Consider the following 26,465-nt stretch of genomic DNA (forward strand, 5'->3'; position numbering starts at 1 on the left):
CTCCTGTCTTTTGGATCATTGTCATGTTGCATGACCCAGCTTTTTTTTTAGTTTTAGATCACAGACAGATGCCCTGACATTCTGCTGTAGAATTTCCTGATAGAACTTGGAATTCATTGGTCCCTCAATGATTGCAAGCCGTCCAGGTCCTGAGGCAGCAAAGCAGCCCCACACCCTTATTCCCTCTCCACCATGCTTCACAGCTAGGATGAGATTTTGGTGTTGGTATGCAGTGTTTTGTTTTCTCTAAATATAACGCTGTTTACATTTACCAAAAAGTTCAATTTTTGTCTCATCTGTCCACAGAACATTGTTTCAGTAGTGCTGTGGAACATCCAGGTGGTCTTTAGCAAACTTGAAACGGGCAGCAATGTTTCTTTTGGAGAGCAGTGGTTTCCTCCGTGGTAAACTCCCATGAACACCACTCTTGTTCAGTGTTTTCTCATGTTAGACTAATGAACACAGACGTTCTCAAGTGCAAGAGGTGCCTGCAGATCCTTAGCTGTCACCCTAGGGTTCTTTGTCACCTGTTTGAGGATTGTACGGCGTGCCCTTGCGCTGATCTTTGTAGGACGCCCACTCCTAGGGAGAGTAGCCGCAGCGCTGAATCTCTTCCATTTGTAAACTATCTGCCTGACTGTGGACTGATGGAGGCCCAAGTCTTTAGAAATGTATTTGTAACCCTTTCCAGTCTTATGAGCCTCAACAACTCTTCTTCTGAGGTCCTCTGAAATCTCTTTTGATCGGGCCATATTGCACTTCAACAGAATTCTGTTGTAAAGAGCAAGTAACCCAAATTGTGTAATTTTTTTATATGACAGGGCAGGACAAACCCACACCTGAATTGATTGGAACACCTGAGTCATTGACTCCACCAATGGTCTTGATTGTTTAAACCATTTCTTCAATAAAGATATGGCAATGTAAAGTGTTTTGTGTGTTTTTTGTTAAAAAAGACAAACTTTATTTATTATTATGACTTAGATGAAGATCACATCACAATTTAGGAGCCATTCACGCAGAAATCCAGATAATTCCAACTGTATGTTGTTTCACTAGGAGCTTGCATTGAGTGTTTGGCTTAATGTCTGTGGCTACTGTATGTGAGTAGTTTCTGATCTGGGTCACATCTCCTTTGGAGTGTTGATGCTACATCTACTGTACAGTTTGAACTCAAGAGTTCCTGTTTTCCCACTTCATCTACTGTATTATGTTTGAACAGAATCCCTTTTTTAATCTTATTTTTTATGCATTTGATGAGCACTCACCAAGTGGAGTATCAGTAGCGTCTTGTCCCTGTGCTCTTTTCATGTTCATGAGAGTAAACAAAAACCGAATGAGATCTCCATATGCAATTCATAAAAGCTGGAAGCAAAACAAAGATACATGGAGAATTCAGTGTATGCATAATTATCTGCTTAATGCTTGCCGCTTGCTGTATTTCATTATCTTCCTCCATTGAAAGAATGAAAATCTACAATTTAGTGTTCTCCATCCATATATTTTCTAACCTCTTCACCCAATTCAGGATAGCAAGGAAGCTGAAGCCTATCATGCCATTCAACACATGCAAGGCTGGGTACACCCTGGATGGAACGCCAGTCCATAAACATGGCCCTCATAGACACACGGACACTAACACCTAGGCCCAATTTTCCTAGAAATTACTAGTATGTCTTTGGACTGTGGGCGGAAACTGGAGCACCCAGAGGGAACCCATGCTGAGCCTGTCGAGAACATACAAACTCCACACTGATAGTACCAGTCTGGAACTGAAACCCTGGCCTCAGGCCTTTGAGGCAGCAATGCTAACCTCTGCACCCCCTTGCCACCCAATTTATCATTTTTTTCTTTTTTTTTATATTGTTAGTTTTATACTTTTGTGATTCCCTTAATAAAGATTTAGGTTCCTAGTTGTAGTTTTGATTACCTCTTTTCAAGTCTTCATGCTGTAGCATTTTCCCCTGTTGTGTTTAAACTGGGGTAGATGTTCTATAGGTTTTTATGGCACCAAAGGCTTGCCTGGTAATAACTAGGGAAAGATGCCTTCTGTATGGGCGTGTACTGACATCTGACAGCTTCCAGGAATGATTGAAATTAGTGTTGTGAAGTGTACAAGTGTCTCCTGATTTAGTTAATTAGGTCAGATTTCCACCGTTTGTTCTCTGACTGTTTCTATTTATCTGTAATGACACAGCTACAGCAGGGACCAGCCTCCTGCCTGTTTGTGGCAGTTCTTTCAGTGAATGAAGCGCTCTGTGTTCCTGCTCACCCGGCCTTTCTGAGAGATGTTTATACTTCACACTGACATTGTATATGTTCATGTTTATTCTGAGGCCCAGTTTCCAATTCCCAGTGGTTGTCTTGACTAACTGCTTATTTCGTAAAGGCCACTTAGGTACAGGTCCCAGAATAACACCGATTCAGTTGTGCTTTTGTCAGGTTTTATCACCAAGGATGAATCGGGCCTAGCTGCTTGGATCACATCTGGAGAAATATTGTGAGGTATAAATAGAAATGTTCAATTAGTAAAGCAGAGAAGTCCTCAAAAGGTCCTGCCTGTAAATAAATGTTTAATAAAATAAATAAATGTTTCTGTGGCGGATATAAACAAATGGAACATGACCTTGTATTCAAAAACAGAGCCTCGAGTCAGACACTCCCAGTTCCACTTCCAGAAAAAACAGTGTGTATGTCTGTGTTTGTGTGTGTGTGAGAGAGAGGGGGGGTTGGGGGTCTGTTAAGAGTTAAGAGATGTACAGTATGTATTGAACTTGAACTTGAACTTGAACTTGAACTTGAACTGTATTGCCGTATGTAACCGGTACTGGTACAATGGAATCCTTACTTACAGAAAGTCTCTCGATTGTAAAACAAGTGTAAAAAACAAAACAAAGTGCAAACAGTGCATCAAGACAATATACAAACAAACAGTAGACAATGTACAAGTAAACATGTAGACAGTTTGAGTGTTGGCTAGCAGTGATACAACAGAAGACATAACTGTCATATGTATTTATAAAGAAGCAGATTGATTAATTAAATATTAAATGATGACATAGATGCCCTAATTGGGCTGACATTTTATATGTATCTCTTATGCATCAACACCCTAGAGAAGTGGGTGTTTTAACAGTGCAACTCTGTGAATGGTAGTTTCGCAACATGTTTTTTTCAGCATGTGCTCTGGCAGAGACTTAACACAGACAGCTCCAAAGATTCCAGCGCTAAGAGAGATGAGCGGCTTTTTTAACACCGTGGCCATGGGCCATTTGCCATTTTCTCAAGGACTCCTGTTTCTTCAGCAGTTTGTGAACAAAAGGCATGTGCTTGTCACGTCTGGACAGCTTTGCAGGTTAACTAAAATGTCACACAGTCACCACGTGGTTCATTAGGCATGAACATGTTCTCTTTGCTGTCCAGAAACACACTTTTCATGAGGGGATAGAGAATTCTTGGCATCAAATGCTGTATGTACTGTAATAAAAGAACCTTTTAGCATAGTTATCATACTTTCCTTCAATTTACCTGACAGCACAGAAACTCAGTAAACCAGAATATCCTTGATGAACCTCCTCAGAGTGCTTTGTGTTCTCAGGCAAAAAAAAAACATGCAATAACAGGAAACAGCAAATTCTTCAAGGCATGTTAAAAGTAAAGAACGACCTAGTTAGGAGAAGGAGTTTTTGTTGTTTTCTAATGATGTTTATCACTGATAATTGTACTGCTTTTGATGGTTTGTTACACAGTACACAAGTTTTCTGCCAAAGTTCTTTTTTTTATGGTGGCAGTGTGCACTTGAGGTGTCTAAAGATATTCCCTTCAATATAAATAGAATGCAGGAATCTTCAGAACTTCAATAAAATTCAGTCATGTTTTGCCTTTCGAATAATTAATCCTGTACAATGTAAGTCCTTTGAATTTGTGTGATGCAGTGTTACAGATGTCAACATTACAGATTTGTACAGACATGCACTCACACCATTGAACCAAACTCTTATGATACAGGTAGTCTGTCTTTCCTGTTTGCTCAGATTGTTGTTAAAGAATATTTGTACCTAAATGTACTGAGATTTCTGGTAAATGGCACCGAGATCTTCACTAGAAAATTACAATAGGACTTATGTCTGCATGACATGTTGAAGCAAGTCATTTAATTTTTTATCTTACTAGAACTAGGGCTAGAATAAATGTATGGTTTGTTATCAATGCCATAGGCTTTTCTATTGAGAAAAATATCATGTCATAAAGCTTTGGTAGAATTCTGTTTAAATTGGATGCACTGCATTTTTGTGACACGAGAGGGCAGTATGTGCACAATTGTTATTGATTTGAAACAGAAGTTCCAAAAGAAGAGTAGATTGATTTCTTAGAGATGTGTAATTAAGGTGTCCTTTTTTTAGGATTTTTAGGGTTGTTCACTAAAAGATGGATTTAAAAACAAAAGTCTTTCTTCACAGCACTGTTATGTGTCTCCTGCAACTCCAGAATATGATTTTTGCTTTCTGCCTCAGCTGCCTTAATGCCTGGTGACGACGCTCCGCCTTTGACTCCTGGGAAGATGAGCCAAAAGCAGGGGAAGGAAGGGCTTCATGCTCAGACCAAAGACCAGCCATGCAGCAGTTCTCTTAGCCCAGGGATCAGCTACAGTCATGGTAAGACCATGAGGTCTTTTGCTTTTGTGTGTGGGAAAAAGACCTCCCTTGTAAACCCTACCCTTCCCTACTTTAAATGTCTCATTTGCCAGGTTTTTGGCCAGTCTTGCCTTTTATCAAAATCTTTTTATGCTTTGTTTGCTGCTTCTGTAGTGTTGTTAATCCTTCTATTTTGACATGATCTGAAAACATGACTAATTTACTGCATGTCAATCACCTAAATTCTGGCATAGTTAGTAAATTAGTAAAGTTTTCAGATCATGACAAAATAGAAGGATTAACAAACACTAACTATGCCAGAATTTAGGCGATTGACATGCAGTAAATTAGGAAAGGCAGTGGTTCTAGGGAAGATCCAAATAAACACATTTCCCTGAATTCCTATTGCCTATAATTTGAGAATTTTTCCTTTGAGAAACTTTTTCAAAAGTTTAAAATGAAAAATCTGAATACACCTTATCATATACTCTGTATATCCTTTACTTTGTCTTATTCCAATAATTCTAATCAATTTAATCCGTTGGTTACCTTTTCTAAATCCATGTTGATTATCCCCTGGGATGTTATTTCCATGTAGGTGATCCTCCAGCTTTGTTCTGACAGAAGTCAGATTTATTGCTCTGTAATTACATGTTTTATGACCCTTCCTATGGATGGGCACTACACTAGCAATTCTCCAGTTCATAGGTACTACCCCTATCTTAAGCGACTCTTGGACGTGTAGTGGCAATGGAATGACATCTCTTATTTTCTTGAGTGGAAACATTGGGTCAGGGGATACTAAACAGACTCCATACTGAAAATCAGTAATTAACAGATTTTCCAGTGCTCTGTGGCAAGTGTTAACTATGAAACAAACTGTGAGGTTTTTATTGTTTTTTCTCAGATGCAGAATGTAACCTTTACATGGTCAGGTGATCCCTCACTCCACTTTTCCTTAAGCATTAGGGAATGAGTGTGAATATGTTGAATTTCATGCACTCAGAAGAGCTGAATCTTTTCCTCAGATGGCTTGATTTCTTTACTGTGTGTTTTTCATTGTTTTTAAAATGTCTTGCCAAAATCATTAGCAATGTACCTAAAGCTGAACAGTCTTGATGGAATGGTGAAAATATTAAAAAAAGATAAATCTGATGTCAAAAAACTTTCTACTTTAAATCTGGGAAGGTTAAATAAATGAAAGGAAGAAGTGAACCATTTTCAACGCTAGGTGTAAGAGCTGCTAGGCTCATTTGTTCCTTGCTTCATATCAAGTACAGTCATTTTAAGTGTACATTTGATATGCTCTATCTTAATTTTACTTAATTTTAATATGCAAATGTACCTGATTTCGTTTGTATTATTTGTGTGTGTTTTTTAAAATTTAATATTTTACTGCACTTATGTAAGAGATTAAGGTGTTGCTAGGTTACGCTGTCCACTTCAAGAGCTATTATGCATAAAGATAATTGCTTTTAAAACCTAAAAGCAAACAAAAGCTCTCCTCCCACTAAATCCAAATTGCGAAAGGATGCTGAATTAATTGTTTTCTACTTAACGACACCCCCCCATTACAATAGGATATTCCTTTTGAACAGACACTTACTCTGCCAGGGACACAATCAATAAGAAGTTAACCCCTTGTGATTAAGGTTTTTTTTCAACTAATGAGATCCCATAGACACATCAGATAAGACCTCCTGCCTTTTCCTGTAAAGTACAGGCGGTACTCAAACTATTGCAACTTGGATTTGAAACAATCTTGATCGTCTTGTTGCTAAGCTGTAATTTCAGAATTATAAATATCACAATGACCAGTGATAAATATATACATTGTAGTGGACAAAAAGGCAGCAACACCAACGTTAAGTCACTTAAAAGGGCATTGGGCTTGTGTGCATCATGGTCCAGAGTCTGTCAGCATCTGGGATTCAGCACAAGGAATACGGAACCATTCTTCTTTATAAAGTCAATCAACACATTTATGGTTGATGAAGGTGGAAAACTCAGTAGTCCTTCCAAATTTACCCATATGGATTGGGTTAATATCTGGCAGCTACGAAGGTTATGACAGAAGGATAACATAAATGAACCTTCGAACCACAGGGCAACCACATATGTTCTGTGGATGGGGACACTTGTCATATTGACACCCCCTCCCAGCAGGAAAGTTGTAAACATGTGGTGATCTCTTAGTTCCTCTAAGTAGTACCGTAATTAGCATTGCTCTTTCCTTCTAAGTGAATGAGTGCACCCAAACCACACCAGGAAAATGTGCACCAACAACATTACAGAACCACCAGAACCCTCCACTGCTGGAACCAAGGACTCATGGCTATAGAGTTTGTTAGATTTGTGCCACACATGCCTCGTCTGTTTGTTGAGAATACGGTGAAGGATGATTAGTCTGACCATGTCATTAGAATGTTTGCAGCACTGGACTTACACATGTTTATTTCTAGGATTAATCAGCAGTTTGTGCACTGTAACCTAACTATGGTGTTCCGCTCTGTGGAATTCTCAGTAATTAAACTGCCTACTCACACCCCAAGTTGAAATTTGCGTCAGCATGTTGAGCTGCCTTGGTCACTGAAGCTTCTGCCGAACACTTCCCAACAATCGTACCTCGTTCAAATTCACCGAGATATCTTCTTACAACCATCCTGGCCACGATTATAGGTACCCAGGCTTGTCCAGCATTTTCATACATGACCCTGGGCATGCTGGGATTTTATTTGCTTAATTAACACATAAGACGCATCTAACTGCCCCATATCTACCCAGTTGTTTTCACTTTTTTGGTCACGAAATGTATCTCACATATAATAAATCTCTGCTAGTGCATTTTACCTAAGATCTTGTTTTTGCCATTTGAAAATCATCCTGCTTGAGAAGGCTTATATTTAGTAGGTGTAAAAAAGCAGCCATGCTATTCTGCCTCATTCACCTGTTCTTTGAATGATCACTCAGTCAGCCTTAACTACATATCCTGAATTGTTGGTTTTTGATATTCACAGTTCTTTAACAAATAGCTCCTGTTTACTCAGTCACTTTCTCTTAATTTTCATTCGTGATCCTTGTTTCATAGTTGAAATGGACATACTGTATAGCCCTTTTGATTGACTTTGTCAGTGCCTTTGAACATTTTGAATACTTTAACCACATTTCAGTTTGTAAACATGCACATTTAATTTTATGTTAAGGTTTTCTGACTTCAGACCACGTGTTTTTATTTTTGTTGAAGAAATTGAGATAAAGTGAAGCAGCACCCCTCTTTTTCTTGTGGCCATTTTTCTTGCATCGGGGCTAAAAATAAACTGTTGACATTGCAGCGTAAATCGGATTTAGTAGTCCTCTCACTTAACTACCTGAAGTTCCTCCTCCTTCTTAACAGCCAGAGAAAGCTGGAGGTGGAAGGCTGAGTATTATGTGAAGGCCTGTCAGCTTAAGCTGTAGCAGGGTTTACATGTTAAGAGGAGATAGAGCAGGACTTTGGACAAAACTCTCCTACTAGCTAACAATAGGAGTGTTGACTGAAAGAGGACAGAGTGGAGCATGTCTGAGACTGTAAATTTTGGGTATATTTTTTTCTAGATACCTAAAGACTAAAAGACATGAACAGATGGTGTTTTATCATCCTTTATTAACCTTGGATTTTCTATTATGAAATTTTCAAGGTTCGGGCATTTCTGTTGAAATGTTGTTGGAACAATTGGCATACATCTATCCTTGGGAACTTTTATTTCTTTGCTGTTGTAGAAGAAAAAGCTGATTGTTGGTGTCTGGTGGTACTTGGCTCATACTGGCGCCCTGTAGCACAAAAAAGGCAAGTAATTGCACTGCAGTTTGTACTGTGGAACATTACAAACATAAGTTGTTGGCACATTGTTGAATGAATTCACTCGCATTGTCCATATAACGGACGCAAAATGCCATGATCTTTAAACTGATAGGAAAACTATGCGATATTAAAATTGTTTTCAATTTTACAGTTCATCTTTAGAATCTCTACAGTAAATTGCAACAGTGTAGCTGTTGAGGTGTTCTTTTCAAATAGCCAGCTGTGTTTTCTTAAGCTCTGAAATGTTGAAATATTGAACCTTGAAATGTTTTCAAATAAATAATTTGGTGCTAGGAATGGAAAAAGGAGGAGTTGCAATGTTTGTTGATGTAAGTTTGATTCCTCATACATCCTGATCCAGTACAAGAAAACTATGTTATCTACAATAAGTCTTTGTATTGGGGCAATTTTTAAGATGACAACCTGCTATAACACAAACCATAGTTTAATCTTTGTCAGTTGAAATTCAGTGTTGTTAATTAAGAGCAGTGCTGCTTAGTGGTTTTGGTATTACCTGTGAATGAACTGTTATGATTGTACTATTGCTGTGATGACCTAGTTACTTTCAGGTGAGCGGATACATTGAGTTTTCTCTTTGACAGTTTTTAGGCATTTCTGTGACATTATTGTTCTCTATAAGCTCATGTCTCCCTCCTGGTCCAAACTGCCATTTTTTAATTCCTCACAGCTGTCTACATGGATATAATTCCTTAATAGTCTGAAGAGCAAACTCAGGCTATTGTGACCATAATTGCCATAAATCTTTGGTTAATATTAAAGAACATTTTATTACCCCTCTCATTTTACTATGGTGATCATAATAATGCATAGTAATGCTAAAACAAAATGAACTTTTACATTAGCCAGGCCATTAAACTTTTCAGAGAAGGATTACAAACTGATATTAAATTTCCAGATCACTACATTTACATATCCTGGGCTGTACATGACATGTCATTCTTATTCTGTATTTACTGTGTATTTTGTGCAAAAACACCAGAGGCAATATTTTGAAATTTATGTCTGTGCATAAATTGCATAAATCCAGAAAGAGCACTAACGTAATATTACATTTGGCCCTCAACTTTGAACAGGTTATCTTGTAGTACCCATTTATGACTTGAATAGTTTTTAAGTCAAAAGTACATAGTACTTTAATCTAAATATACTTTAACATAAATAATACTGTTAACTCAATACCTTCACTTCTTATTTCAGTAATTGGTGTGAAAGTTTTTACGTGTTAAAAAATCTATTCTTTGTCCTTAAGAATTGTTCCAAAGGCGAATGATTAAGACCAAGAGCATTGACAATGTGAGACAGAGTTTCACCTTTTTATACATTTTTATGATATCCAGTTTTTATTTCAAAACGTATTGCTCTAAGTATTTATGTTTACGCATTCAGTGTAATAGTAATAATTATAGTTCCCAAAGCATTTCACATACAGGAGGGGATCCACTTCAACTTCAAAGGTTAAATCAAATAGAATTTAGCTTGACTTTTAGAATATTAATACCTCTACAAACTGCGGTGGTTTAAGATCTCTTGTGAAGGACAGATAAGATGTGTTGCATGTCTTGGTAAATTGACTTGGCGATACAGTATAAGACGTCCCTGAACGTTTTACTCAATAAATTCTTCAGAAATCACTCTGCTAATTTGTTAGCAAGCAGTGCATTGCCAATGCCTACATTTATTGTGGCCTAGAAATCCACAGTTATCTGCATTATCTTACATACAGTGTGCTTGATCCAGAGATAAAATAGACTAGTCTTTTTCACTCACTCTGAGTGTGCTTAACATTCAACATTCAAGAAGTACTAAGAATTATGTTGGCTTATGGCATATTCACATAAATCAAATACAGATAATAAAACATATTGCAGCTTCATCCTCTGAAAGTTCATCGGTATCCTAAAAAGGAAGTAGGTTGTTGAACAACATGGTCCAAAGGCAAGAAAGAACAAAATGAGTTCAGAGGAAAATTAAATTTTAGTGCAAGACTCTCACAATTTCTCAGCAGTTTTCAGAAATTGAAAGTAAAAGCTGGGAATCCAAAAACTAAAAATGCCCTTTGTCTGACACTTTCACTCTGCCACAAGACAGGAAACACTAGAAGCTCTTACAACATCAACTTACAATTGACTGTTCTTGTGGGTGACCTTCATTTTAAATCAGGATCAGATTCAGGTGCTGCTTTTAGGCTGCATAACATAAAACCTGATACAAAAGGACATGTTATCTTCTAAATGGAGCTAAAGAAAGACCACAGTTGATAACAGCTTTGGGATACTGGAAGCACAGAGCAGCGTTAATGAGGTCTCATAATTGCACGTGTGAAGAAGCCGTAGCTTCAAGATAACATTTAAAAAAACAGGTTAAAGTGCAGAAAAATGGGCTTGACCTTAATATTCTGTGGGATCAGCAAGTAACTGAATAGCATCCTTCAAGAATTGTGCAAATCCCTTTTTCTCCATTCACACTTTCACCTTGTCTCATGTTATGTTAGGAGTCTGAAGTTTCTTTCTGCTAACATATTTATTTGCATCCTAAATGTAAACAAAAAATATGTGTGAAAAACTGCACCATTAGTTGTTTCCAATAAAATGATTTACCTTGTTGTGGTAATTAAACACAGAGTTTGCTTGGAGTTAGTTGTTCATAGTGCTGGTAGTCAAAACCAGGATTCAGAGTTAGATTCTGGGTTAGATTCTGTAATTACAGTTTTGACTCTGTTAATTTTTCAAAAGACAATATACTGTCTGCATTAAGCACATCAACGGAATTTGCTGCAGTGGAAGACTTTGTGTTTTTTTCTGATTCAACTCATTTTAACTGAAGTACTTAAGCCTGTCAAGTCCTTTATTAAATTAATCACATCTCATCTTGGCTGCCACCTAACCATGCCAAAGAAAGTTTTATCCTTCCATTTGGACATGTTAATCACTGGGTCACACCCTTTTAAAAACAAATTTAACTTTGTATTGTCAAATTGTAAAACGTTGTGCTAGTTTTTTAGAACAGGTTCCTTCACTAAATACAAGTCAACTAATTTATTATTTGTTTCATCACAGCTGAAGTGATTTTAAGGAGAGAATTTCAGTGTCACAGGCACCTTGAACCATTTTACATAAATCCACAAATATTTTTCTATTTAGAGTATGTAAAATTTCCCTCACGGGATCAATAAAGTATCTATCTAAAAGTAAAATATGAAATACTACAGAAAAACAACCCACCAACAGAAAACACTTTTGTAGTTTATTCATATAATTCTTCACTGCATATTTGTCTTACAGTTTAGTGAAAGGACCGCATAGTAACTTAGAATTCTCACAGTAGCACTTTGTCCTTCATTTCAGTTTAATCTCATCACAGCTGGAGTGAATTGTGTAAAATACAGTGGGCCTTTTTTTAACTAGAAAATGGCCATCCTACAATGGCATTGAGGACTTCTGTTTATTTAGTAGACATTGCAAAGTGGTTTAAAGATCATTTGACTAATAACAGACATACAGTAAGAGCTCTATGGAATGTAATGAGTTGTTAATGGCTTTTGTCATTCATGAGTAACTCATGTGTATCATTGAAACATAAAAATGATGCTTTTGGTGTGTGAATAAGGTTCTACAGTTTCTGTGGATAACATCCCATAAAACACATTATACACCCTGTTGTTTGCAGTAGTGCTGTACAAGTAATCCTGGCCTTAGTCCAGAGATGTCTGTTGCCGTTTACAGTGCATGAACACTAGCCTCTGTTCCACTCAGTCTTCTGCCAGATCATGTAGAAATTTAAGATTTAGTAATTACTTTTCAGTATTGCATTTGTCGAGAGTACCATGTACCACTCCCAATATCCTCATTATAGCGCAAGCAGTTGCTGAAGCAGTGTTGCTAAGTGTCAGGATCAGTGGCCCTCCATAAATTTAACACAGGCTTTCAAGTGTTATTTCCTCCACCCTGTGGTGTACATTGCAAATTTAATTGCACACTCACAACACACAAAGATTTCATTTTTTTTAGAATTAGAATACCCAGAGTTTCAAAATTCATACCAGTAAATAATACTTTTATTTTTATAGTATCAAGATTTCACAACTACAGTTGTTAGGGTGGAAATGAGACAAAATTATCCTAATATCCTATACCTCTGCTGAAGACAATATCCTCTACCCCTGCAAGAGGCAGTGGGGACATGTTTTGGGAGTGAAATTGCAATCATAGAGGATTTTAGAGCGGCATCATAATCTCCTCCTATAATGAATAAATTATATTTCATGTCATACTTCACTGCATCCACCTGCGGGTGTTTAGTTACATGCTGAGAGAAGTGGTAGTCTTCGTTCTAATAGGAAAGGGATCAGATTAGGCTTGTACACGGGCCCAAGTTTCCAGGCTCATTCACAAAAAAATAAAAAAACAGTTAAGGTGAATGAGAAATGTATAATGCAGGATCAGTAGCTCTTCCTCAGCATCACCTCTGGAACTCAGATACTTACAGGCTTGTACACCTGCAAACAACACCAGCTGCCGTGCTGAAGGCCAGTCAGTTTTCCCCTTGTTTTTCTCTGTATATTTTTGAAAGCAGCATTTTTATGTCACAAAATGTGTATTTTGTAATTTGGGGGTTTTTTTTAGACTTAAATGATAGTTTCCACCTGGGATTTGTACCCAGGAGTCTGCTGTCAGGAGTGCTGCAGTGCTTCCTCTACTCCACTGTGCTGCTCTTACAGATATTGATATACAGAAAACACACGTGATACTGAAATGTATTACTTTTTGCACTGCTTAACAACCTAATCATTTCTTTAAGAAATAAAGACAAATTAGTCCCTATTAGAGTCCCTCCCATTTCTCAGAACGGACCTGTGGAGTGTTAAGTTGTTTGTGAGGTTGCCAAGCAACTTTGGTATCACCTCAAGCTGGCTTAAGTGAGGAGATAATTATATTTACAGTTACAAAACTCTTGGGTATTAATTGTCTTTAGGAAGTCTGGCTACATCTTCAGAAGGGATTAAAATAATGGTGGTTAAAAACACAATGAGTTGTGAACATACAGTACAACTGTAAAGGAAAATACGATTTACCAGTATGGAAAATAGAAATAGAAGCCTTTAAGGAAAAGAGCTACATATTTATTTTTACGTTATATTTTTCTCATGTAAATGAGAGAATTAACGTCATGTTTTCTGTATTTCAGATGTGAATGTACTCAGTTTAGCATTGGGTGGCTGGTGGATCTTGTCCTTTTGGATTTAGTATCATAACAATAATGGTTTATTTAGACATTTTAAGTACAAATGAAGTACAACTAGAGAAAGTGGCTCTTTATCCCCAGAAGTAAGGATAGCATTACTAACCACAAAGTAGAAGTGTTAGGACAACTTAAATGTGCAGTTTTGTTCACTAAAAATGTTATCTCAATGCAGAACGAGAATCTTATTTATGTTTAGATAATATTTGTCTGCAGTACTGCAGTGTTATGTACTTATATTTTTGTCAGTGCTTATACTAATGTAAATTGTAATAGTTTCTATAATACCAATGTACAGTAATATTGAAAGGAATAGAATATAATTACTATTTATGTGCTGTTTTATGCCATCTTTTACTCCTCAGTGCATATTATTAAAATAATGACTGATACTGTAGCAGGCAGCCATTGTAACAGAAATCTGTTGCACAAAACCCTACAGATTGATGTTTTTATGCATATGACTGGTTTGCAATACCTGGCTGTACAGCTGTGGCTTGTATGTGTATTGAATTTAGAGCCTATTAATCAGCTTTGGATCCTCCCCTGAGAATAAAAAGATCTGCGTTTGCAAGGATGTATTTAGAAAGCAAGGCTCTGCAATCCTGGTATGGTCTGGGAGATATGAGAATGTTTGTAGGAGGCAGAGTTCTCAAACACTGTGTAAGAAGCAGTGGCTCAATAGGCATCAGCGACAGTGTGTTAAGAGGAAAGATTTAACGAGTCTTTGAAGAGTTTGTGGGGGTTGCAGGGTTTTAAGAACAGAACAGCCAGCAAGAAAGAGGCTAGCACTTGTCTGTGGTGCCGAACATCAGAATGTGAGGATGTGATGCCTTTTCAGTCTTCGGTTTGTTCAAAGGCCTTTTACTTTGTGCGAGGAGGAGGCTTCCCGCTGATTCGCTGCTGCAAGATCCAGTGGCCACTTGCATTTTGAGGGAGAGGGAGTGAGAGAGGGAGAAGGAGAGAAAGTGCACGCCGATGATTGTTGCGCTGACTGCTGCTCCTGATAGCCTGTGAGCCGTACTGCTCTGACACACTCCTTGCTGCCTGACTAAGCAGCTCAGAGGTCCCTAGCCCCGGCGTGTCTGTGGCGATCTGTCGCCTGGGACTCGCTGCCTCTATGATGAAAGAAGAGGGCATCCTGCGCCGCCGGTTCTCCACTTGTGCTGGGGTGACGGTCGTCTTTCCACCCCGCACTGACGGGCGCAAACTCACTCGGAATGCCTCTTTTGGAGGATACAACGAGCTCTCCCCTATCCTGCCAGGTTGGTGACTTTCCTTTAGTATGTTCTTGTCCCCTTTCAGGTTTCCTGCAGTATTTGATATTTTAAAGCATTTTTTTTACGTCATTGATGGGATAATGAGCAATCCTTGAAAATAGTATTATGGCTGACATAAATGATAGGTACAGTATATTTTCTTAACTTGCATTTAAGGCCATTAGGATAACAGCCTGGCAATTATTATCATCTCTGTTCTACTCTTCTTTTTTGATCTTCTGTTGATCTGTTTTCATTCTCAAGGGTACTGTGCAGTTTCCTGTCCTATTAAAAGATACTAGGCAGGAATTTAAGAGTGTGGCACACCTGTGAATTTCTTCTGCTATTAAAATGAGGCAAAGCTTCAGATAAGCCCTAATAAACTTATTCACCTTGGTCAAGCATATCTTCTGACTAAAATTTGAGCCATCAACTTGCAGTTCCTGCCTGATCTTGCTTCAGCTGTGTCATTTGCAGAGTTTCACCAAGGCCTGACTTCTGCTGCACAACATTAAAATCATACAAGAGGATATTAAAATAATTTTGCCTCTGCTTAGTGTTTCTCCTCTCTTAGTATATTTAATTTACACACATTTAAAATCTACTTGTTGTTTTAGTACATACTGATGTGAATATGTATGATGTTCTTTTACATAAGTAACAACTAAGCCTAAGTGCTGTGGACCCTGTTGTTACATTATTACAGTACAGTGGCTGCTTCCTGCATTTCACAAACTCCCAGTCAGGTTGTACTATTCCAATTCCTTTTCATTATGTATAGACTCAGCTGTTACACAAACAGCGTGTTGACACAACTACTGTAATTCCCAGGAAATAACTGCTTATTTTTTTAATGTAAGATATATTTTGAACCTAAGTTCTTATTTACCATGACGACCTGAAGCCTCCTGAATATACAGTAGGAGAGCACTTGCTGGAGCAATCTAAGTGAAGTACATTTCTTAAGGATACAACACCACAAAACCTTCAGCCTGGAGTAGCACTACACACTGCATCTAGATTAGTGCTAAACTAAGGTTACTAATTGTTCTGTTTATTTTTAATATTTTATTTAACCATTCAAATCAGTTATGAATGTTATCACGTACACTGATAATTGAACTGTAGGCTCAGCACTATCTTGCAGATTAACTCAGTTGCTTGACAAAACTTTGCATAATGTTATTAGAGTACACAAAGATTTATCCTTGTAGAAAGCCCTGCTTTTCCCCCGGCCTACTAACTGAAAAGCCTTGATCAAACTTAAGTCATTGCTGCTGTCAAGGGCTGATCTGATTATAAATCACTAGCTCTCTAGCAGAAACTTTTAAAGTGCCTTTAAATGTTTATTTAATAATTTCAACACACAACTGTTGTGGATTCTTATTCAGCTCACACAGTATTTCCTGAAAGACTTAAATTATTAATGTGTTTAAGATTATCTTTTATCATATCCAGCAGTCTTAAAGGAATATATGGAGAAGTTGAGAAAAGCAAAAATTGTTTCAAGCAGATGCTTGTTAATAGTAGGTATTTAAAAAACATATACTGTACTTAGAAATCAAGGTCATATACTTTACTGTACTAAGAAATCAAATTCTGTTTGAATAACTGCAAAATTTCTAAAAATAAAGTCTATGGAAAACATTGCTTCTTATTAAGAAATATTACCCATTTCCTTAGGTTGGAAACCTTTAATTTGTATTACCGACTGTAGAATTGAAGATAGTAGATTTGGCGTTAGTACATAAACATTAGTACAGTACATTTCTTCTTCACTTGAGCTCAAAGATGAGAAAGTGTTTCAACTATCAGGCTCAAAAAAAGTCTGAAGCTCGTTTTTCTAATGAAGTGCACTTGCATGTTAAGAATCTGTCAAATAAGAGCAAATGTAACAAGCAATGGTATTACCAGTGCCTTCTGGGCATTACTGAGGGGCGGGGCTGTTAAATGATAAAAGCAGAACCAGAAGGAGTTGATTTGCACTAGACAGGACTTCCCTGGAGTTTATTTCACAGGTCCCTGCTCAGGCAGAGGCAGGGTGTTCAGCCAAGGCCTTTGTTTAAACAGCAAAAGCAATTTCAGGACAAATGAAAAAAGAGCAGGGGTGAAATGTGGGCATTTTCAGAAAGTTGTCGAAAGAAGGGATAAATAAATGAACCACACACAGTGTAAAATATCTAGTGTTGCGGAAGCAGGAGAATGAACTACAAGACCTTGTGCTTTCTTTCAAGGTTAGCTGGAGGTTAGATGTGCAGGTGGCGCGTGACTCGGCAGATTAATGTGCACATATTTATAAATAGACAGTGTGCGCAAACCTTTTTTAATGTTGCTGGCCTTAGCACTTCATCCTTCTTTGTCTCATCACAAGAAATATTATATCCAATGAGCGTTTGTTTTCTTCACACCTTTTGTGATCGCCTGGCACTGAATAAGGAAGCACTAGTAATTAATCCCTTTTAGCTTTCCAAGAAGTTTCTTTTTTCCTTGTTATTGTGTTATTTTAAGCATGTGACCCATGACATGCCAAATCTTGCTGCGTTTCACTATTGGCTGAGGGGGAACTGAAGTGATAATTGCTCACTTTCCAGCGATACAGCCTGACTCTGCCAGCTTGTGTACAGTTAAGCCTGTTTCATGATCAGGTTTGTTCTCCCCGGCTGTGCTGGTATTATGTGGATGAGATAAGGCAAAAAGTGGGAATAAACAGAGGTTTCGCTTTACAGTGTTTTGCTGTTAAATGAAGAAAATGAAGTGACAAATGGCAGATGCTAATAATTAAAGAAAGAAGATAAAGCTGATGTCATTTCAATACACAAAAAAATAAGTTGTCAAGCAGTACGGAACATACTTCTGATAACAGCCTAATTCTAGTGCTTAGCACATTAAGAGGATAAATAAGACCGCTGAAAGACATTGATTCATCTTGTTCCTCTGCCTGACTCCTTGCTCCTTCATGTACTGCAGCAGTGGTGGTACAACAGCATAGTTGCTCCATGTACTGTACAACTAAGCATGGTGGCTTGAAAGCAGGACACGGCTGAATATTTTACCACCACTTCCCGCAGATATTCTAGATTGTGGTTTTATTCCTGCAGCTCCATTGGGAATCCCCCCTTTCTTGACAACGTTCTTGAAGAAGAGCTGCGCGTTCTATTACAATTTCACAGTGAATAATAATAATTGCTTACACGTATATAGCGCTTTTCTGGACACTCCACTCAAAGCACTTTACAGATAATGGGCACTCCCCTCCACCACCACCAATGTGCAGCATCCACCTGGATGATCTGACGGCAGCTAGAGTGCGCCAGAACGTTCAACACCCATCAGTTATTAGTGGGGAGGAGAAATGAGCGATGATGGGGATAGATGGGGATTATTAGGAAGCCATGATTGGTAAAGGCCAATGGGAAATTGACCAGGACTCCGGGATTACACCCCTACTCTTTACAAGAAACACCCTGGGATTTTTAATGACCACAGAAAGTCAGGACCTCGGTTTTACCTCTCATCTGAAGGATGGTGCCTTTTTACACTAAGGTGTTCCTGTCACTGTACTGGGGCATTAGGACCCACACAGACTGTAGGGTGAGCGCCCCCTGCTGGCCCCACTCTTCCAGCAGCAACCTTAGTTTTTCCCAGGAGGTCTTCCATCCAGGTATTGACCGGGCTCACACCTGCTGAACCTGCCAGCTGTGAGTTGCAGGGTGATATGGCTGCATGGAATAAGAAGAAGCAAAACGTTTATCAATGTATCAAATTCTGTGTTGAGCAATGTATGAATTAAATGAGAATGTTTGGACTTGTTTGTATTATTTTGTAGATGTTAAATACAAACAACAAAACAGGCCTGCTAGCTATGGTATGCAGACTGTTAATCAGTTGTGTACCTTAACGAGCTTCCTTTACAGTGAGAGCTACAGTAATTAACAATAATGCCAAGACCCAGGACAGCCCCACAGAGCTCATTTTCCTCCACATTGTGTAATGTTGCCTCATAGATTTTACTTTGTGATTCAAGTAACGGCTCCTTCTTTAAGAATTGATTGTTTCTAGGATAGTCATGGAGCTCAGGGTAGTCATTTGGAATCTATCAAAATTCTGTTCATGCGTGCTCATTAGAATGAACCCAGCTGAGTGTCTCTCCTGAGGAAAGGTTTCATTGCACATTACTGTACACTCCGAATGTATCCTCTTCCTGGAAACTGGTATCTTTAGGCACCAGGGATTGATCACAACAATTCAAATTTTTCTATTTATTTTTTAACTGGAAATGATTTATGCAATAGCTTGAACGCTCTAGTTACTGTAAATATAGCCGTGATTGACCAATTGCACAGATTTATGTTCTAGGATTATACTGTATCTGCTGCTCATTTTACAGGTGTTACAGGTATGTTTTCCTGCAATGATAAATTTAAGAGTTTCATTAGTGTTATTTTGTAAATATTTGTATTTGTGTTGTTTTATAAATCTTTGTTTTTATAAAGAAAGCTGTTGATTTTCTTTTTCTTTGTATTTATAAAGTTGCATGTCTAGATTAGCTTTCTCAATACCTTGTATTACCTTTATGGTCTCAACAATTTGAATACATAAAAATATAATAATATGTGGTTCTTGGTATAAGGCTGTAAAAAACACCATTGTTTGAGTATGTAGTGTTTGCATAAAAAATATTAAAAAGTGCAATAAGTGAAGGTCATTGGGTTCCTCTAGCTCATTAAGTTTTTGGAAGCTAATTGGTCTATCTTATTCCAGACACACGAAAAAGCAAAAAAAGAAAAGACTCTCGTGTTATTTTATTTTTGTAGATTCTACTTAAGCCATTTGGTTTGAGTTTCAGTTGTGATCTTGAGGAAGACAACTGGCCTGACGTTTGCCAATGGCTATGAGGATTTTGTCCATTTAAATCAGCTACCCTTTTAGTCTTCTCTAAAGGATTTTGCAGGATATTCCTCTAAATCCAGGAAATATATCTAAATATAGTGAAGTGTTCTTCATATATATGCCATATATATTTCATATGCTTGTTAAATGCACAGGGATTAGTTATATTTCTGTTTATACCAGTGGCAGCAAATGCTGTGGCCTCTACAAAGTTACCATTATGTGGGGAAAAGTTTTCTTTAATTTAGTGGAGTAAATAGAATTCAGAATTGTTTTCTAAACATTGTTATAGATGCATCCTGGAATTTGACTGAAATATACATATACTGTTATACATTTTATATACATTTTAAGAACTGAAAACTAATTTAACAGCAAATTTCAGCAAAATTGAAATCAATTACCCTCTGGTTATAACAAAAACCAGAAGGCACAGGATCCCCAGGGACCAGGTTTGAGAACTTCTGCCTTCAAAAGCATTCAGAAAAAAACATAATGAATTCCTGGTCTCAAGGAACTGCTATACAGTACAGTATGTTAGACAGTTTAAAAGAGCTAAATCTCTACTGTTTAGAACCCACCCAGTACCACTGTGTTTGAACTATGGAATCCTCTTCAAACCTGATATATATATTTTTTTGTATTATACTTTTTGGCATAGAATTAACTTTTACTTGTTCCTGTGCAGCTCACAAGCTCTCACAGCTCCCCACTGTAATCAATTAATAATGTACAGTAGACGAATGAGTAGGTATGACACTGTATCAGGCACTTTCATAATAAGCATCCTTATAGTACAGTGCAGTATAGTCTTGGTTGTTCATTTCCACATTGTTAGCTAAATATTAGTCCTAGTGGTTCTTAAACCTAGCACAGGAGTTCAGGATTTCGCATGGTAATTTCTAACCCTATTTAATCACTGATTTTTTTTATTGTTACAGTCAAACAAATAAAGTTTCGATAATCTTAATAAAGATCGCAGCTGAAATTAAATTCAAAGAAACAGGTGCATGTTAGAACCTGGAATGGTCATATGCATTCTCATAGTTAAAGGGTTTGCTTTTTGTGCTGTGGAATAGATGGATTTAGTGTTTGGTTTTCTGTCAGAGCTAAATCTCCCCTTTCTCTTATCAGCTTCGGAAAAAATAAATAATTGTCCGTCTTTTCTGCACACTGGGCTAATGGAGACAGTAGATTACAAATGGCCTTGTTTTGTGCACTGCCATTTTTCTGTTTCTAATCATATTCTAGGCTATTTTGAAAAACCACACTCCACAGACATCAGTAGTTCAAATGTCCTTGAAAAGGTTTTTAGGAGGACATCGTTGCATTTACCCTTTAGATTTAGGATTACTGGCTCTTTTATGTCTCTATTAGTAGTTTAAAAATAATTTTTAAAATATATTTTCAGGCATTCTTTGAATCACAGTGAAAAGTTAAGCTGTATTGTAGATAAAGTAACTTGACTATTGATATACTATACGTAATGTAAACCTGAGTTTACAGTATGTGTTTATGTGTTTGTAGACTTTATTCCTTAGTTTTCTAAATAATACACTCTCCTGAGAATTTTTACAATATTGCATCCAAGAAAAAAATAATCAGTAGAAACTGTGGTTTTCTGAAAAAATGTTTTCAAATTGACCTGGAACAGTTGATATGCCTCCTGGAATTTTATGAGAGATTTTTCTCTTCAAAATATTGCACCTTGCTACAGAAGCAGTCACAGTTGTGAATACTGTGTGCATTGTGTCACACAACTAAAACTGTCTAATACAATTAATTTAATGCAGTCTGTGTATAAAATAAGCAGTGTATTTCTTTTTCTTGTTATAGTCTGTAATTTTTCCCAGAGATTCTTTATACTGGTGTGATCTTCTTTTCACCTTCACATGAAACTCAGCACTGGTACTCTGGAAGAAAATATGGAGTATACTGTATGTTTAAATGATTCTTATATGAGAAATGAGTGAGGCCTGCCTTGAATTTTTATAAGTTAGGGTGAATGAGATCTCAAGTATGTGGATGTCGCAGACATGTCTGCTTGGAATCTTTAAAGGGTTTATTGAAAATAAAGTTTTATTTTCAGTTTTTCTGAGTGCTGTGCTCCATTTGATTACAAACAGTCTCCCTGCTGGAGCTTTAATCTCCCAAGACTTTTCTTCAAAGCTTTAATCTCCCCAAGTTCAGACATCGAACTTTATATAAACTGATGATGCTGCATGTCTGAGTACAAATGAGACTTCTGTTTAGCATTGAAGACATCAAAATCCTTCATCAGCAGGCTTCAAATGTGCATGCCTCTATTCCATTGATTCAGACTCACTATGAGTTTCTGGAGAATATATAGCACTCCCCCTACATTGGGATCTGTCTTTCTTAAAAGGCTGATAATAGCAAAGAAATCAAGCATCACCTAAAATCAAAAGTGCAGCCTTTCTCTGCCTAAGAAAGCAGATGTTTTAGGACTGTGGCATCACAACTAGAGCCAAGCTGATGGTCTACTGTGCAATCATCCTTCCTGCAGTACTGTTATGAAACATGGTCAGCCAGTGACACTTAGAAGGACAGGTGTCAGTCACTGGAGTGGTTTCAGAAGACATGTCAAGTGGAAGGACAAGCACACCCACATCAGAAGTGAAGCACAGATCATCTGCCATCAGCTCGTTTCTTTCAGTTTGTTCATGTTGTCTGGCTGTCAAGACTCCAGGCTCCAGAGGAGGACAGAAGAAGCATTTCAACGATATGTAAAAAATAAACAACACCAATCTTATTTCTTCAAAGACACTGACCATACCAGCACAGAATGAGAAGGCAAAGTAAGACTATTAAAGAGAGATCATTGTGACCAGATTGTGCAGTTCTGTTTTGGTCCCAGACTAGTCTTACAAGTCGAGAACTATAAGGTACAGACACTGAACAAAAGTATTAAGGCTAGGATAATTTATATTTTCACAGAATCTCTAAATGTTTTATTTGTAATCTGAGGTTAAATATTTTTTTTGTAATCTCTTGGCTTGAACCCCCTTTTGTTTCTTGTGAAGCAACAACTACATATTTAGTTGTTTACTTAAATGATCAGGAAACACTGTTTATTGGAATCCTCTTTTGGTCCTTATACTGTATATTATTTTAGATTGCTAACAATGGGGATAACTATAGGATTTTTATGTTTGTCTTTGGATTCTTAAGCTATTTTATTTTTAAAATTGAGTATATCACTGCAGAGCACCAGAGTGATCCTTAACCAGGTTTAAAAGCCAGCATATCAAACTGAAATTTGAAACTTACAACTGGCAGCCTACTGAAGCTCAGCAAGTGTGAGCCTTGTCAGTAGAGTACCTGGATGGGAAACCTCCTGGGAAAAACTAAGGTTGCTGCTGGAAGAGGTGTTAGTGGGGCCAGCAGGGGGCGCTCATCCTCTGGTCTGTGTGGGTCCTAATACCCTAGTATAGTGACGAGGACACTATACTGTAAAAAGGCGCCGTCCTTCGGATGGGATGTAAAACCAAGGTCCTGACTCTGTGTGGTCATTAAAAATCCCAGGGTGTTTCTTGAAAAGAGTAGGGGTGTAACCCTGGCATTCTTGGCCAAATTTCCCATTGGCCCTTAACAATATTAGGCCCCTAATAATCCCCATCTATGAATTGGCTTCATCGCTCTGGTCTCCTCCCCACTGATAGCTGATGTGTGGTGAGCGTTCTGGCGCACAATGGCATCCAGGTGGATCCTGCACATTGGTGGTGGTGGAAGGGAGTCCCCATTACCTGTAAAGTGCTGTGAGTGGAGTGTCCAGAAAAGCGTTATATAAGTGTAAGGAATTATTGTTATTATTATTAGAAATATATTATATATAGACATATATTGACACAATGAAGGCTGAACTTGTAGATCCTAAGTACTGTACTAGTGCTTGTTTTTAAATTTATCATGAGTCCGATATCTTTAATTAGAGAGGATATCCAATTAATTAAAGCAGTGTGGTCAGCGATTTGCGTTTGCTTCATGTCACTAAGCTCTTTCCCATTTAAATCACAGCTAATGTCAAGCACTGGGATTACAGAAGATGAGTTGACATCTTAAAGCAGCAGTTTCCAACTCTCTGGTTTAAATTGACATTAGACCATTAACAATTTCCCTTCTTAGTGTTGCCAGAAAACAGGAAGGATCTTGGAAGTCAAAGTACAAGAACAAAAAATAGACAAGGAAATTCTGCATGAAACATTTCACTGCTCTATTCAATTCAAGTTTTATTGTCCCATTTGGGAAAAACTGCTTTACATCACACTCGCAACATAACAACACAATTACAGACAACATTTACCAACCAAGAAGTCAGTGCAACAATGTTACAGCAAGATAAGAGATATTGAAAGAGATATTGCAGTGATGATGAAATATTTCCTGTGTATATTTATGTTACACCTGGTGAAACAGAGGCGTTTCCCAGATGGAATAAGTGTGAACTTGCAGTGGAGGGTGTGAGAGGCTAGTATCCCCTGGCCAATATATGTTGGACACGAATGAAAGCAGCTGCTTTTAGATAGTATGGAACATATGGTCCTGTAGATCTTTAATCCTTGATCTGTGGTTAGAGAAGCAGTATTTGTCCACTCAGGTGTAGGAATCTGTATAAATCAGTTCTCGTTGGTAGTGCATGCAGAAGACTTCATAACCAACTACTGTATCTATTAACCATGTTGCAGTGTTTACCATGTACAATTTAAACAGAAAATAAATATTTCAGTAATAATGCAATCAGGAGATGCTGTGTTCACAAAATCGTTTTTGTAGTTTTTAGTATTGTTTTTGGCGGGGGAAATTTGTTTCCTTTGCAAGCCAGTGAAAACTTCAAGTTACAATTTCGAACGGTTAACAAACTACCGTACCTCACTCTAAAAAGAATGAAAACAGATCACACACTTTTTCGCTTAGTGTTAATTAGTATAGCCATGGGAGTGACATGACTCAGTGGAGGGAAGAGGCTCCTGCAGGGGAGAGGAGATGCAGCCAATTAGTCGGTGTGGCTGCTTAAAGAGAAGTCCTGCAGGGCTGAAGATGGACAGCAGCCGAAGAGAGAGCCGTCTTCTTACAGCCCAGCCGGTTCCTTCTGCCTTTCTGACTCGAGCTGTGCATGGAAGAGTTACTCTGATTTTTTTTTTTGTTTCAAGACCTTTTTATTCAATGTTGTTTAGTAAATGTGGTTCTAAATATATTATGTGTGGTGAACGTCAAGTTAATAACACATTTTTACATTTTCAAGTCATTCTGTTTCTTCAGTTATTTTAGTTCGCTAGTAGCCACCGCTGTCCATCTCCATAGTGGTGCTTTTCTTGGAAGAAGCAGCAAAGAGATTTTTTTTTGTTTGTTTTTTTATTTGAAAAATTGGTCAGTTTGCTATACTTACTTTTCACTCTTTTTTAACCCATTATATGTGAGGTATGTGAAAAGCACCGGTTTGATATTGAATGCTAGTTGATTTTTATATATATATAATGACATATTTATATATGATTTATATATAATTATATAATGATATATAATTTTTGTGTTATTTCTCAGATGAGGTTAGTTTTAGCTACTGTTTGGATTTCGTGAGGACTAGGTTAGGGTAATACAGTATGTCTAAATATTTAAAATTATAAAATGTTAAGGGGATGCACATTTTTTTTACTACACTGTAAATGGTAGGAATAGATTACATGAAGACTGGCAAGTAAATATATATAATATATAACATCTCTTGTTTTCAATCTTAATTGAACATTAGGGTCTTATTAATAAGTTTAAGAGGCCCTTTAAAAAATATATATTTTGTAATGGAATTGTTGCAGTTGAATTGGGTGGGACACACTGCCCTCTGTTCTGAAATAATGACAGTGGGAGCTGGTGACCTTTCCGTTAGCCCTTCACAAATCCGTGCCAGGAGAGACAAATGGAAATGAGTCAGGGAAACTTTGATGATCTTAAAATACTCAGGAAACCTGGGTTCTGAAGGTCGCGTCTTCGATCTATCAAAGACTGCTCCACTGAGGTGAAAACGTAAAGCGAGATGTCTGAGGCAGGCTGCTAGACAATGCGGAGAGTTTTAATATCCTGTTTTGCAAGGCATTTGGGGATTGAAGTTGAAATTTATTGATGATGCCCCAGAGGGTATGATGTTTCTTATTAATGAGTTCCAAGAAACAGGGCAATACATCATGTACCCACATTGAGCTGAAGGATAACTGTCATCTGTGGACTGTAGGCTGTTTTCAGTTTATTGTTATATAATACTGCTTTAAAGTTTTATTGAATGTTACAATTCATTGGGATGTTTACAGGGTAATTTTCGAAGCTTTTGTGCCCAGTGCCAGATTCATTATCAAGTTATTTGTTTAAAAGAAGATTTGAACATTGAAACGCGCATACTGTATCAAGAAGCAGTGTTTTCATGAAGTTTTTCTCCCCCTGGTGATCTGAATTTCTGAAAAATATGTAAGGTAAATCGCATCTGTTCCTTCACTGTTATTTATAGCTTTTCATTAGTTATTGAAGACCAGGTCATATATAGTCACAGAAAAGAAAAAGCAGTTAATTAAA

General features: G+C 37.5%; 1 protein-coding gene across 9 annotated transcripts in view; it reads left to right on the plus strand.

Moving 5' to 3' along the window:
- osbpl8 (oxysterol binding protein-like 8) overlaps nt 1-26,465 on the plus strand; it is a 120,379-nt gene that overhangs the window by 66,338 nt on the left and 27,576 nt on the right. For 7 of the 9 annotated variants that reach the window (XM_015352872.2, XM_015352875.2, XM_069192269.1 and 4 more), the window contains one exon: nt 4,515-4,655. In XM_015352872.2, coding sequence (XP_015208358.1) covers nt 4,515-4,655 — 141 coding nt within the window. Of the gene's footprint in view, nt 1-4,514; nt 4,656-14,337; nt 15,000-26,465 lie in introns of those variants that run through there. The other 2 variants (XM_015352876.2, XM_006633532.3) reach the window with 2 other exon arrangements.

The sequence above is a fragment of the Lepisosteus oculatus genome, chromosome 7 (genome assembly GCF_040954835.1).
Source record: "Lepisosteus oculatus isolate fLepOcu1 chromosome 7, fLepOcu1.hap2, whole genome shotgun sequence".
Lineage (NCBI taxonomy): Eukaryota > Metazoa > Chordata > Actinopteri > Semionotiformes > Lepisosteidae > Lepisosteus > Lepisosteus oculatus.